This window comes from Cheilinus undulatus, linkage group 6 (genome assembly GCF_018320785.1).
Source record: "Cheilinus undulatus linkage group 6, ASM1832078v1, whole genome shotgun sequence".
Classification (NCBI taxonomy): domain Eukaryota; kingdom Metazoa; phylum Chordata; class Actinopteri; order Labriformes; family Labridae; genus Cheilinus; species Cheilinus undulatus.
In genome coordinates this window covers 25,880,267-25,896,599 of record NC_054870.1, presented here as the reverse complement: position 1 = coordinate 25,896,599, position 16,333 = coordinate 25,880,267, and the positions used below count along the sequence as shown (strand labels likewise).

The following is a 16,333-nucleotide window of genomic DNA, read 5'->3' as shown; positions in this document are numbered from 1 at the left end:
AAGGCGTGTTGTGGAGTCCTCCTCGCATCACATGTACTTTACAAGCAATTCAAACAGCTACTTTGCTGTCTTGTTCCCGCACCCCAAACTCTGCACAGACAGCTGACATGTTGAGTTTGTTGTTGGCACACGTCCAGCGTCATCGTGTGTGCTTAATTATGATTGGCTTTCTTTTATTACTGTAAAGACGTACAAAGTTCACAAAATTTCTGTAGTATTGTGCTCAACGAGTACTTAAAACTAACAGTGCAAATCAGATATTAAAGAGGTAAATACTTAATGAGCTAACTGACTAAGACGGCAGCTATTTCCTACTGACGGCTACCTTTACATTCACCATCTATATTACAATGGCTTCTTGAAACAGAAAGTTATACCTGAACAAAAAATATCTATCTCCAGTGTTGAAAAGTGAAATGCAGTTCCTGTAGTGTCCACTTGAGGCTGGCTATAAAACCCTGAGGTCCTATACACACCCATATTTAAAAGCCTTGCTTATATGGCCAAAATAAACATGCACAGTTGTTGCTGTGTGCTGGGAAGTTGAAAGCCCACCTCAGCTAACTCTTTGCCTGTTTTTAGGTTTACCTAAAGTCACATTGGGAAATCACTGGGCTTCAGAATGTCACTTCAAAATCCAACAAATGATGTCTAAATTCATGTGTACAGCCTAGAGACTAAACCTGGTGTTTAGCACCAATTCATAACCAAAGACACTTTACAAAGAGGGCAGGTCTAGGCTGTAACTTTGATATATTAATATAAGCCAAAGGGCATATAATTGTAACTCCTTAGACCAGTGATACTCAACCCACAGCTCTCGAGCCGCATGTGGCTCTTTAGTGACCAGTTGCAGCTCTTTTAAGGCTTACTTGAAAACAAAAACCTTAACTAAACACCTTTATGAAGGTAAACACTGTCATCAGTAAAGATTCATGGTAGGTCACATCAATAAAACTGTTACCCACACAAAGTTTATTATTTTAAATCTGTATATTATTACCATCAGATGCGCTCAACGGAGGAACGTGTGTAAGAGAAGAGAGCAGAGGAAGTCAGCCGGAGGTGCATCTCTTCCGTAGGCTCATTCATTCAGCTGTGCTGTCTTGAGTTCAAACTGAAGCTTCCCATTTCCTCCTTTTAAATTTTTCTCCAGCCACTTCCTGCTGATGCTCTCTCACATCCAGATCTTATGGCAATTATGCCAATGCATGTCATCATCAAACATAACACACACGGATCACATGTGGAGATAATGTAATATTTGATATCTAGTGGAAGTTGTCCAAACGTGAGTGTTTTATTTGATCTTTAATGCACTAATAATCCTAAATTTTGTCAAAACAGCAGAAATATGGGAGCGCAGATGGTCGAATGGTTTAAGGCGCTACCCATATACGCGGGCGGCTCGGGTTCGAATCCGGCCTGTGGCCCTTTACTGCATGTCTCTCCCCACTCTCTTCCCTGTTTCCGACTCTATCCACTGTCCTTACTCTATCTAATAAAGGCATAAAAAAGGACAAAAAATAAATCTTTAAAAAAAATAAATAAATAAAAATAAAGCAGAAATATAAAACCAAAGCTCCAAAATCAGGCAGGGTGAAACGGTGTGTCTGGAGGTGTGAGGCAGGGCTGGTTTTAGTCATTTGGAGTCCCAGGGCAAAGACCATTATGAGATTATGAGACCCCTCCCTCTTTAACTAAAGAATTAATAATGAGTGGAAAAAAATTAGAAAGCATCTCTTTAATGTTAATAAAGCCACAGAACTACAGTAAATGCCCAATGTGAGATATAAATACCCAAATAGTCAACCATAAATCACCAGCTCTTTGAAAACCATCTCATAGCTCAAACTCAGCACATCTTAATATCTTAAAAACATCTTTAGGCCAGGATGAACTTTCATAAGGCTGGTGTTGGGCCAAAGACTGGTATCTCCAAAATGACCACTTTTCAGGGAATGAAAAAAAATGTATCGTTTGATATATTTTGTTACTTTAAAACTGGATAAACCCCACTGACAGATGTAAAGGGTGACCAATAGCACTGATTTATAAAAACAAATTTAAATCCTTAAAAAATTGAAATACAAGGTTTTAGCCTGATGTCAGTGGTAAATAAAATAAATATATGCTCATTATTAGTGACAGATTGTTTTTTTGACACTATACAGACATTTGCATCCCATTTAACATTATAATTATCCACCAATTCACTGTTTAATTTCATTTCAACTTCAGATTAACTGATGTATTATTTACCTTACATCCCCGGTTTGGATTGTGGCTCTTGCTAAAGTATTTTTTAGACAATGTGGCTCTTTGGTAGAATATGGTTGAGTTCCACTGCCTTAGACTTTAAGTTTTCATAGAGAATTGTCTTTAAAACATCTTAAATTATACTTGCACCTAATAATGTCACAGTCATGACACACAGTCTTCATGTAGCTTTTTATTTATAATAGTAACTGATGTGATTTGAGGAACTAATCTGGCTATCTTCATACTTTTCCTAACAGCAGTGAAACTGGTCCAACTGCTGTTTGAAGTATATACTTTCTTTAAATGGTTATCTCTTTTTATACATGAAGTTCAGGTGTTGACGTTATGAGCAGGGTGGGGTCTCAAAGGCTGGTCTAAGTTTCAGAGAGTGGTGTCCTTATCACAATTTGCTACCTTTTGTGGCCAATACATTTTTTTCTTATTACCATAATGATTTCTAAATAAACCTTTTATGGACATTTATTTTCATACATTTTTAAGCATTTTGATTGATTCTCTGCAACAAAAAATTATACATAACGCTGTATCTCTGGGTATCTGGGAATGAGCCTGATCTGCTGGTGTAGAGAAGCTATAGAAAATACTCTTATTTTGTTGAGAACAGCTGGCACAAAGAGCACTCTCCTTAGCCATCAGCCTGCTGGAAAATGACATCCTTAAGTGAAAACAACCAAATCCCAAAGCTCACTGAATTATTGATCACTTGGAAATGCCACACAAAGCCTTATGTGACCACACAAGAAGGCCATAGAAGGCACAGAGCAGCTGGATCACATTAGACTGCAGGGAAACATTTGGCCATGAGTTTACTGAATGAAGGTTTAATTAAGAAGATGTGTAAATCTGTTTTGAATTGATTTTTCTTACCATTCAAGCAAAGAGCTTGTACACTTCAGCAACACATAAACACAGCAGTGGAACTTGTGCACTCGTCACACTTGGATTATTTAACCCAAATATTTAAATTCACTAAATGTGGACTGATTACCCAGGATTACCCAGTACACTGAAAGTGATTAATGCAGCAAGTAGCTGTCAGAAACATTCGGCACGGCTCTCATGCATGCTTTCTACAGTATGTACAATGTCTTCACTGACCATTCAGTCATTCATTGATTACATCCCTTGTGGAAATGGATTATGGGTTGTTCTTTTAGTGTCAAGGCCCTGCAGCACCCAAGCCTTGCAGCCTGTAATATGAGAGAGGATGTTATTCATATTGTAAAGGGATTTACAGCTTCATCTAGAACAAGTATTGTGGTTGGAAGGAAAGCAGGAAAGTAATGATGTCACTATTGATGTCGGGTCAGTTGTGCTGAGTCTGCATGTTAGAGTTTGAACAGTTAATTATTGGGAAATGGATGTTGGATGAAGCTTGTTTGAGGAGAATTCTTGGCTGATCTTTGTTTCAGGTCATGGTCTTTGTGTCAGATCCCAGATTGAAAAAAAGAGGATTACTACTTGTGTGTAGGAAGCTGAGCTTTTAAAAGGAAAAGAAATCTAATTAATTTTTAATTATTGGTTGACTTTCTGCACAGATGTGAGAGTGCATGAAGAGGGGACTAACATCATAAGCCTTTTCCAGACGGAAACTGAAAATGTCATCATGTGGTGCTTGTACAACAGGGATAAGAAACATGTTGGGCATTCTTTTCAGAAAAGGGAAGTGAGTTAATCCCGACAGACAAGCATGAACCATCAAAAGCTTTTTGCTGTTACTGCACCGATCTCTTATTGATGTTTCTACTGTTTGAAACCATGACCTAAGAGGATGGAAACTAGAAGTTTGCCTATACCAATACATAGTTGTTGAATTTAAAGAGTTAATACCAGCATGTCAGTGTTAAACCAAAGTTATTTTCCACGCAAATGCATGACTGATGGAACTGGTTCCAAACCTGGGGTCTAGGCCACCCCAAACGAGGTGCCATAAGTCCCCAAGGGGGCAGGAAGCTTTGTCTGTGCTTAGGATATCAAAATGAAATCAACACAGATGAACTAAAATCATGATGGCACACTTACTGGTTTGTTTTTGACAGGGGTTCTCTTGTACAGGTGGGTGCTTCAAGGAAAAAGGTTAGGAGCAATTTATAGGAAAACAATACTTTGTAATCCACCTTTGCCTGAGCATTTTTTTAACAGATATTCTACTCTTGGTTTACAGTCTCTATGTAGAATCATTGATGAAAATGAATGACTCGGTCACCTATAAAATCTGCAGAAGTTTTGCAATATTACATCATCATCTCTTTGGATATCTTAGCCTTCATCTTAGTTTTTGCTTCATGCATGTGCTGTCCATGGTTGTTTCAGTAGACAAGTAATGCAAATTTAGTAATATCTCCACTTCAAATAAATGCTTATGTAGGCAATCAGGCATTAGTTGACAGTATTGTCATGCACAGAAAAGGGGATGGGCTTCAACTCACCCTGTTTGAACAGGAATATGCCATTTTCCTCATTAAAAGTCCAGCTCTGACCATTCTTCCTCTCCGTTCACAAGACTTGGAGCTTTCCTGCTATCAGATTTAATTTTTACTCGCTGCTTTAGTGGTAGCTCAAAAAAGTTATTTTTTATTACTGAAAACTCTAAATCCACTGCCACCATTCTTACCCTTGTTAATACTGGTGGGTGTTGGGCTGTCTCCCCTGATTTTATGTGGTTCAAAAAGATACCATGCAATTATTATTTGATTGTTTTGAAGCCAGAGGGTTGCTGCCTTACCTAGGTAGAGTCCATGTGGTAGTGTCATGGTCAGAGGCTCATATGATTGGTTAATTCATTTTTTTTTCTATCATTATTATCACCAAAAGATACCAACTTCAACTCCTATCACTTAGACAAATTAATTTGTAGTTTCATCTCACATCTGCCATGTGGCATTTAAAGCAATGGCTTTTCACCTGAAAAATGAGGATGAGCAGCAATCAATGAAGAATTCCCTTAATTAAGAAGATATTACAAGTCTGAAAAACAAGTTTCTTTATACTGACTACAAATGTAATGCCACCACTGACATTTTACCTGCGAAATTGTAAAATAGATCCCATAGCTATAACTTTCCATGCACAGAAGCGTGCGCACTGTACCATGTGGCACATAGAAATACACTCTCTCTCTGTTCTCTTCATTGCTTGTAGGCGTATCAGTTCCAGAGAGAATACAGGGGCAAACACAGTCAAAATCTGCCTGGATGCTCTCTTGTTCTGTAAGTGTGGCATCACTGAATGCACTGTTCACCTTTTTCCTTTAATCCCCTGAAACCTAACTGGAGGATGTGTTGCCTTTGCCTGCTTCCTCTGTCATATTGAATACCAACTACACACTGGTCCCCTGTGTGTTTTGGAACCGATTTTAAATTGGTGGTAAACTTGTATTTATAATTTGCTTGTCAGGGCTCTGTTGATGCTCTTTGGCCTAAGGTACTACAACTGCTTCCCTCTGGCAAATCATGTTGTAAAGAATGCATTGCGGGTCATATCTTATTATCTGTCAGCATATGGAGGAACATTTGAAAAACAAACAAATCCAGGCATCTTTAATTCTGTAGAAAAGAACTTAGAACTATGGTTTATACTGTCTGAATGCCACACAGAAAAGACGTTTACATACGTAGATGATTACTCTGTGTATGATCTATTCTCATAGCCATACACATCCTGTTCTGATAGACTATACTCCCATTGGAAAACGACCCAACAATGTGCAATTAGCTTGTTACACATGGTAGCTGAATTGAGAATGTGCTTGGCTACAGGGACATGTTTCCTTCTTTAAATTGATTTTTAACTAATTATTTTTTCCTTGCACTTCATTTTGCCTCTGTTTATGTTTTGGTAGAAAATCATCAAATGTGATGATTTGAAGTCTCAGTGTTGGGATTTTGTGCTCTCCTAGAGACTGGCCGATTAAGGAAAATCCTTTCTGCACTGCTTTTTAGAGGTGTTAGTAACTAGTTTCTTTATGCTTCTTTGTATTTCTTTTTTTGGTACTTGCTAACCTGGGGACAATGGAAGGAAATTTAATGCCTAATTTTGTTGCCAGTTTTTTGAGAGGGCTCTGACTGCAGACCAATGCTCTGCCTGAGAGCATTGGTCTGCAGTCAGAACCCTCTCAAAAGGCAACCGGCCCTCTCCTCCAGACCACCACTGTGAGACACCACATCCATCAGAACAGAAGGGACATAATTGCCAGTACAACATATTTGCTGTTTTAGAAGTGTTGCATTATCGGTTTCCATGGAGGATGAGCTATTTTATGTAAGCACACTGTGAAGTTAGCTATGTTAAAATGTTTGTAATTAGGGTTTGCAGGGCACGTTACTTACATTTGGTGAAAAAAGGCTCAATGCAATAAAAAAGATTTAACCAAGGTTTAACTGTCATCCAGGCTTTTCCTAACTCACCCTGCCCTTACTCTTGCTCTAATCCTAACTTGAAATGTTATCTGATTTTATTTTGAAAGTTTTTTGCATGCACAGTAGTGTAGAGAACTTTAAGGCATGTGTGGGCCTAGGCCTGAGCAATATTGCCTAAAAATCATATTATGGTGGTTTTCTTGCCTTTTATGATAACGGTATTATATCACAGTATTACAAAATTAAAAAGAGATAATGCTTTTTAATCCCAATTCAAGTGTTATTAACCCATTAAAACAAACCTTTGATGGCAAACTCAATTTATCTCTAAGTATAGCAACACAGAAAACATGTTTTATTTTTTTAAGTCTCTCTAGGTTTACTTCTGTCTAACTGCACTCGTTACAGAAAAATAACAGCCGCGGACTTTTATTTTGAAGAGCTTGACGGAAGTATTGTGTTTAGCATTGAGTTAGCTTAGCTTTGGCTGCCGAACCGGGGAATACGGCTGGTTTACAGCAGCTTTTCTGACCTCATTTAACATCGCAGTCTAGATCTTTGACTCACTGTGGACTTAGAAAAGAGAGTCATAGGTTAAAATAGACTTTCAAACGGTTGTTTATGCCGTTGTAAGAGAAGTAGCTGCAGCGCTGGGCTCTGAGACCAGCCAAAGCAGCACTTAGCTTGTGTAAAAGCCCTAGGCAATCTGACAGAGACAGCACACTGACTTAGCTGCAGTACAGCCGTCAGACTTTGAGAGGAAAAAACACGTGTTTTTGCCTGCTAACTCACACTGAGGCAGATACAATGGCATCATTAACAAGCGTTATCGCGATTGGTCGGTACAGTCCAAATCTCTACCGTAGGCCAAACTTATGTAATTTATACCGTCTACTGCATATACCGCGCACCCCCATATGGGCCAGAGATTTAGGATGTAATTTTTTTTTTTATTTAAACTTTATTTAACCAGATCTCAATGGGACTAGTAAGGCACAGACATGGCAAGTAAGCTCCTTGGGGCCACCATTGTGCATGAAGGAAGAATGATACAACCTTGGTCAAGCTCTGGATGTCCTTGCATATTCCTGTGGAAATGGTAAATGAATTTGTGAAAAAACAAAAAATAAAAAGGACCACACTTTAAGTATGGAGTAAGAGGAGGATGTGGTGCATAAGCATGACCTAGGGTAGCATTCAGGCAGGTGGCACCTTATGCTGTGGATGTCCCAAAGGTCTGAAAACCCAGCAGCAGTCTCTGGGTGTATAACCAGGTGTGAAAAAGCTAGGACATAAGAGATGCTATTGAGCTTAATCTTGGCTACTAAGTGACACATGTATGCCTAAAACGTATGCACAAGACTGTATATCCATCCAGACAGTGGTGGTGTCTGACAGTGTTGGTCTGCAGAGGTAGGCTTCTGAGAGTCGTGGTCAGCAGCTAAACTGTCTTGAGTCTTCTAGATAAAACCAATAACAGTTGAAGGAATCCACTCCTGGTGGAGCTGCATGAGAAATAGCAGGATGTTGCTGAAACAGAAAAGGCCTATGAGCTTTTACAACCTGCACTTTAGAAATCTGTAATGCTAAGTTCAGGATCTTAGGTCTGTCTCTGGTGGGGTTTTATTGACTCCGCAACACCTAAAACACAGCTGGACAAACACCTAACCTGGGATGTGTTTTTATTTTTATGGTGTAGTGTTTTTTTTTAAGGTTTTTGAATCCCCAAGGTCACCCTAAATGTCTCCCTTTAATGTCTGTAAATATGGAGTGCTGTTTAGTGAGAGGGTTTCCCCATTAATCTGCCTAGGTGACTTTTGATTGTCAGCTTTGTTTATACAGACAAATGCACATCGACCTTGCACAGCGACACTGTTTCCTGGTGGTTAAACAAATTATACATTACATTTTAACTGGAAAAGGAAAAAAATCACTGTTGGTTACTTGCTGTAAAAGTAACTTCTAGTTTTAGAGTCTATCTTTAGGAATTAGGGTGAGGGTTTGGGGTCAATAATGTTGTGAAATCAAGTATCATTCTTTTTAAAATGAAATAATGCTTCTGAAAGAAGTTTCTAATTGAAACCTTCGACACATCTAAAATGCTCTAAAAAGTCATCTTTTTTCCTCTTGTTTCTCTACAGGTTCACCAACCCCATTAATCATCACCACACAGTTCTGGTCCAGACGTCAATATGGGCCGCTTGGATCACTCGTCCCTCCTGTCACCTGGCCTAAGGCTAGCAGTTGTCACAGTGATTCTCCTCCTTGAGCTCCATCCCTCCATGGCCGGCGCTCCCCAAGAGCATAACTTAGGAGGCTCTGTTTCGGCGGTTTCCACAAATAAAACTGATTGCACAAAGGCTGAGCCATGCTCAAGGGGTGTGCTCTTACCAGTCTGGGAGCCTTTAAATCCATCATTTGGTGACAAGGTTGCCAGGGCAACAGTTTACTTTGTGGCCCTGGTCTACATGTTCCTTGGCGTGTCAATCATTGCAGATCGTTTCATGGCATCCATAGAGGTCATCACATCACAGGAGAAGGAGATCACCATCAAGAAACCCAATGGAGAAACCACCACCACCACTGTTCGGATCTGGAATGAGACCGTCTCTAATCTCACCCTTATGGCTTTGGGCTCCTCAGCTCCTGAGATCCTGCTGTCTGTCATTGAAGTCATAGGTCATGGGTTCAATGCTGGAACGCTCGGCCCGTCCACCATTGTTGGCTCTGCGGCGTTCAACATGTTCGTCATCATCGGCCTCTGCGTTTACGTGGTACCTGATGGCGAGACGAGGAAGGTCAAACACCTCCGCGTCTTCTTCGTCACGGCCACCTGGAGTATCTTCGCCTACATCTGGCTCTATCTGATCCTGTCTGTTATCTCGCCTGGCGTGGTGCAGGTGTGGGAAGGGCTGCTCACTTTCCTCTTCTTCCCCATCTGTGTGGTGTTTGCTTGGATTGCAGACCGCCGCCTGCTGTTCTACAAGTATGTGTACAAGCGCTACCGCACTGGGAAACAGCGTGGCATGATCATCGAGACCGAGGGTGACCGTCCACTACCTTCCAAGGTAGGCTTAGAGGGATGAATCCTACCGCTACCACCACAGTAGCACTAGTTAACACTAGTACTTTGTGCCACTACTTCCCCCTCTACTGCTGCAGCAGAACATCTCACAACACTGCTGGAGTAGTAGCAGGATTAATTATCCACACAATGATGAAAGCTTCCTGCAACACTGATACACTTCAGAGACCATTTTTATCTAGAAAGCCTCTGGTTTATTGCAATTTAGTTTTTGTTGTTTGGGTGGCGTACAACATTTTAGAAGTTTCTGGAGAGCCAAACTCACTCAGAAAAACACATCTGCTTTAAAATCTGTTATAAGTGTTTGTACTCTGACACAGTTGTGCATCTAAAATGTTTCTGTTCAATAAGGTTTGATATCCCAAGGATGCGCTATCACATCAGTGTAACATTCATATCAGCTTGAGATGCACCGATTGTGAATATTAGGGGCAATACTGGTACGGATGATTGCTTTGGCCAGTACCATTTTTATTTTCCTCACTTTTTTTAGTGTAACACTCCTATATTGCCAACATTTTCTCTCATGTTTGACTATAAAAACAGATCAGTTTGTCTCACAGGTGGGTTCTTCTGCCCAGTAAATTTAGCAGTTAGGTGCACTGGATGACAGCATGAAATGAATTGGCCACAACAAATAATCATTGGATAATGATAGTGGTTGATGCCACATTAGTTGCCAATGGCAGATGTTTGTCAACAAGGCCAATATTGACTGAAACTGATATTAAACTGATGTACTGGAGCATCTTTAGCATTTATCCATGTTAATATAGGCCTTAGTGACAGATGTAGGCATATGTGCAATTGTGACATCATTGCTAGTAGTTGATGCTTATCTCTTGTGTCATATCATTTAAATGATGGCAACCTTTGTATCAAACTGCTGACTCAGAGGAAAGTATTCCCTTGGACAGAAGTTTCCACTCAGGAAAAACTCTTTTTTTAGGGTTGAACATGAAAATGTAGCCAGCGTTGGAGTCTGACAACACAAATTGGTAAAGAAGAATATAACAGTGTTGGAACTGGCAATCAGCTAAATTGTTGCATTAAACGTATGTACATGCCCTGATTTACCAAGTGGTGCATCTCTAATCAAAACTGTTTGCTCATGTTTGGTATGTTTGGTCCAAGAAAGTGACCTTGATAATAAAGATGCACTCACACTTTGTTTAAGACCCCCAAAGTCTAGATTGTTTGACCAGTGTGAGTACTCTGACAAAACAAGTCACAAGGTCTAAATAAAATGTTTTATCTGTGAATTTATCCATGGTGCTAATCTTGCAAAGTAGACGAATTGGCCAGATGCCATGTCTGTCATCAGGCTAATCAAGGTTGACTAGCTCCAATCAACATCGTTCGAGATAAATCGAACATGGTTCTTACTAATCAGCATCATTTGAAATGAACGAGGTGGTAGCTTGGTTTTTTTTTTTTTTTTTGGTTTTTTTTTTTGTGATGTGAGCCAATTGCTGAATCGGCTGCCACCTGTGTAGTGGTGAGCTTGGATGTATCTACAGGATAGTGGCAGTTTAATCAGAACTGGACCATATTTCTTTATTAAATGAAGAGCTAAGAAGAGCACTGAACCTTTTCATGACAGAAAAGATGTTTTCGCTCTTCTGCCAACCTGCTTTGGCATGAGTTTGCAATCATTACAGGTGGAGTTTAGTGAACCGGTAGCCATTAGATTGGATGTAGCTGCGGAAAGCTGCGGTTTAATCCGACCTCGACCACATTTCTTTGATAAAACAAGATCAAAGAGCTAAACCGAAAGAGACCAAGTTTTAGCCACAAAGATCGCCTTGAAAGATTTTTTTTAAGGGTCCTGTTCTTTTAAAGTATTTTGTATTGGAAGTTCCCTAGATGAATGTGAAATACATCCATGCATGTTTTCAACAGTCTTGTCAAGTTTTGTAAGTGCTCCCAAAGACCGAATGCTTTAAAAATTTTCCCAAAAAATCTACCTGTTTCATACCCTGTCAGATTTTTCTCATAATTTATTTTTCTTATCTTCAAGAAAAGAGTGCATAAAACAACAGAAATGATAGCCAATGCCATGTAAATATGATTAAAAGGAGTTTATCTCCATCTCACACCCCATCGACCTTTGTTTAACAACTATTTGGCCTTAAACAGTTGATGAATGATAAAGACAGCAAATGGAAACCTATACTGTTATAATGCTAATTTCCCTGTCTCTCACCAACATATAAACACAGATGTTACTTTATAGAGATGTTAAATGAATTCTGAGTTATCCTTGAATAATTAGTCATATGTAAGCCATGCAAACCTACACATACAGTACTGCGCAGAACTTTTAGGCATGTTTGAGCCAAAAATTGAGCCTGAAATTGTGTGATGGCGAGTAATCCAAGCTGAGGGCAACATTGGGCAGGAAGGAGGATTGCCAAAACCCCTGTTGTGCTCTGGATGTCCTTGCATATTCCAGTGGCATTTGAAAATAATCTGTTGAAAAAATAACACATACACACTTCTAGGGCACAGTAAGGGATGGATGTGGTGAATAACACGGCCTAGGGTACAGTCCAGGCAGGTAGTAGGGTTGCCACAAGCCTATGGTCATGCTTTGGATATCCCAAGGGCCTGAAAACTACCAGCAGTCACCATGGGCATATCACCAGGGGGAAAGGGCATGGATAAAAAACATGCTGTCAAGCTTGACCTAGGCTGCCCCATCCCCCTCTCCAGCTCTGTGCTGTGGCACACTAGGCCCCGTGATAAATCTTTAGCACCCTACATGCCTAAAACGTATGTATATGACTGTATTTTGATAACTTTGCTTGGAAAAGGTGAAAAAATAAAGCAACTGCTATCATGTTACTATTCTTGGCTAAACAAGTGCATCTTTAACACCAGCTAAGAGGATGCACATATTTGTTTAACCTTTAATTTTATTGATTAAACCATATGACTAGCATTTTGTTAAAAAGCACTTAAGAATTTAAAATTCTTTCAGAAATATCCTCTAAAGAAAGACACATTCATGCTGTGTGCTCTGCTTATCAGTTAGGAAACAGCCAGCCAACCTGTAGAAATTAATGAATCTGTTCCTGTCCAAACATGTGATGGGAAAAAGTAACAAAGGAGCAGATAAGGTGCTCTTTGGTAGCGGAAGTGAGTTAATGAATGAATCATGTGTCTGGAACAATTTTCTGTTTTAATGAATGGGATTCTGCCAAGGTAAACTCATACTGTGAAGCATATTACTGAAATGCTCACAAATACATTTGAGGTATTGACAATCTTTCATTTCCTCTGTTGACTGCTATCTGCTGCTTTGTGTGCACTTGCATGCAGTAAACAACAAATATCTTATTACTATGTGTGTAACGTCTCTGGGTACATTTATTCCTCACTCTGTTAATTAATAGTCTCTTCGCAAAATGTGATAATAACTTGTGCTATTATTCCTCCTGCTTCTTTGATGAGATTATGAAGAACCATTTTTAAGAGTAAACCTGCATTTTTATTTAAAAAATATAGAAAAATAAATCAAAAAATAAGAGGTTCCCCTGGTGAAAACAAAAGAAAACTTGTGTTTTTAATTAGTGTCTTGCTGGAAAAAAAGCCAAAAAGATACCGAATCAGTTTAAATGTACTCAGAAGAAAACTGAGTTTTGATCAACCATAGGACAACCCCCGATCCTCTGAAGGAAACAGATGGCTGACATTTGTTAACATGTTTAGGCACACACACACACAATTGACATCCATTGTTAATTGATTTAGCCTCTCTAAACTCATTAATGTACTTGTAACCTAGGACTGGATTCTTGTTCATTAACATCCAAGATGACACCAGGAAAGGTTAGCCTGAGATTTAATCAATGGTTCTGATTTTATGGATTTCTCCTCCATTGTAAGGTGGACATCGAGATGGATGGGAAGATGCTGAACTCTCATGGTGTTGACTTCCTGGATGGTCCGCTGGGTTTGGATATAGATGAGAAGGATCTTGATGAGGAGGAGACCCGAAGAGACATGGCCAAGATCCTGAAGGAGCTAAAACAGAAACACCCTGACAAGGAGGTGAGTCAACAAATTGTTAACAATTGGTGAACAGTAAATGAGTGTTTCCCTTACAATTACACTGCTACTGAGTGGTGGAGTTTGCTGTGGTGGCAAACTGGGTTTATATCACTATAAGGTTTATATCTGTTGTCAATGTGCTTTAATTTCTAAATTATTTTAGTTTGTGGCACGAACAGCTTTGACCTGCTCAACTTACTTTATTTTATTCTCTTTATTCAAACATTTAGAAGTACATAACTATGTTTTTGTACATTTCTGCTCTTTTAAAATATTCACTGGCAGAATTTTTCCCTTAACTTCATAGAATAGCTTTTACTTATAATTTGAAATTCACTTGATAGCTAGATGTAATCGATGGTTCATGTGTATTGAGACCATTGATGATGCATATGATAATACTCATCCTGAACTAAGAGTGTAGGATATAATCAACAGAAAGCAGCTGCAGAAATTAAAATAAAGTTACAGGAGGCTTCAGCTTCAACATGTGACATCATACCTCAATCTGTGTGTTTACTGGTGGAACTACCAGCAAACATCTATCTTTCTCTCTCTTGAGCACACAGACGGATGATTTCAGGGATTGATTCCATTTATTATACATATTTATATATAAGGAAGAAAGGCTGGCAATGTGCTTCGGTGGGCAATCCAAGTATTGTGTATGGATGGAAAACTCTGTAAATGTATTTTAGCTTTTATAGATCTTTTGTAGTCTTCTGACTATTGGGAGCAGTGTCTTGCTAGAGGACACTTTGACATGTGACTGCAGGACCTGGGGATTAAACCCCTGACATGCTGGTTGAAAGATAACCAACTCGACCACTGACCTACAGCTGCCCCAACAGGACCTCACAGAGGTAGAAATAAAAGCTGACAGAAAAATACACAAAGTCCCTCCCTTCACTCCTGCAGGGTTTTTTCTCCTAATTTTCACAGTTGTTTTCTTGTATGGAAATCCAAACTAAGCAGCTGTAGATGACGTACTTTCTATTTGCTTGCCGTGATTATGGCAATGAATGCAGCCCAAGTCTCAAAACCTCTTGAATTAATCTGATAATAGTGTTATTAAAAGAGAAAGTTACAAAGGGCATAGAGCACCATTATATTTTTATGTAAATTTAAAAAATATACACAGACACTTCTGTTACAGCTTGTTCATTTTTTTTATTTCATTTTTTTAATTTCATTTTTTGTTTGTCTTTCTATCTGATTTCTTAGAAGAACAGAGTGTCTTAAAATTGCTACTTGTGTTTACAGGACAGTAAAATCTAAGCATGAAGGCAGGTAAATGAGCAGTAAGTTATACAAAGAAATAAAAGTATATGTATATAAACCCTCTGTCCTTTACATTGATGCTATGGTAGCATCTTTTATGTATGCACCTCTGTGAAATTCTTGGAGACTTTTCTTATTTGAAAAGATCACAAAATATAACAGCCAATCATCCTCTGTGCTTCTCCCATTGTCTCTACAAGATTTAACACTCATCAGCTGCAAACATCAAGAAAGGCTGGTGAAATGGCTTTCGCCTTAGCGTGACAGCTTTCTATAACAGATTTGTGCTATGTCCTCAGCTTTATAGACAAAATTATGATTTACCCTTTGTTCAAAACAAATAAGACTTTTACACTTTTACATTGCTCTTATGTTTTACTTGATATTGAAATTTAGTCTTACAGATGAATTATTATCCCCCCTGTGAAAATGTCACTTTTTAAAGTATTTCCTAAGTACTTATAAACAAAGCAAGGAATTTTTAGCAGCTTTTTTCAAACATCCTGGTTTTATTTTTGATACTTACATTATTTTGCTTTGCACACAGAAACTCAATTATTTCACAAATACAAACACATCAGGGTCAAATGTAGACTATGTAGTCTAAACTTATTTCTTTCTTTTTTGTCATAATGCTTCTCCAGTGACAGCTCAAATCTTTACTAGAGTTTTTATACTGTGTGTAAATTGGAAGATAACCCTCAATTTGAACTTGATTTTACAAGTTTTGAGCATTACAAAGTTAAAGCAATCACTGCACAACATTTGTTTGTGCTATGGTTCAATAGGAAGGTCAGTTTAAAGGGACTTATAATTAGGACCCTGGTGGTTTGTTTTTTGTTTTTTTGTTGCAATAAGTTTATGCAAAATTAAATAATTTAAGCATGTTGGACAAAAGGAGTTAAAAGCCTTGCTCTGTTTAGCAGAAGTTAAGGAATACTTTAATAAGAATGACATTTTTCATAGGGAGGCTAATAATTTTGTCCTCATCTGTAGTTGTAGACCTGAGCAGCAGCAGCACATTTGTAGCTTCAAAACTGGACTCCTTTCATTACAACTTTCTCATTTTGTTTTTCACCCAGAAATAGACTCTGATGGCACAGATTCACAGGCTGACCTAATAGTGAAGAAGCTGAGAAAAAGTGCTCCTTATCGTTTATTTATTAAAGTATGTGCTGTGTTCTCTCTCTAGTAAGGCTTGAACACTTCTAGGCTTAAATTTTATTCATCAGGGCAAACAGTGGCACCACCTTACAACAGTACCACTCAT

The 16,333-nt window shown here is 38.8% G+C and overlaps 1 protein-coding gene across 2 annotated transcripts in view; it reads left to right on the top strand.

The window, feature by feature from the left end:
* The window catches only part of slc8a1b (solute carrier family 8 member 1b), a 212,397-nt gene that overhangs the window by 14,485 nt on the left and 181,579 nt on the right, over positions 1-16,333 (top strand). For both annotated transcript variants that reach the window (XM_041789129.1, XM_041789128.1), the window contains exons 2-3: positions 8,783-9,709; positions 13,618-13,782. In XM_041789129.1, coding sequence (XP_041645063.1) covers positions 8,834-9,709; positions 13,618-13,782 — 1,041 coding nt within the window. In that variant the 5' untranslated portion in view covers positions 8,783-8,833. The remainder of the gene's footprint in view (positions 1-8,782; positions 9,710-13,617; positions 13,783-16,333) is intronic.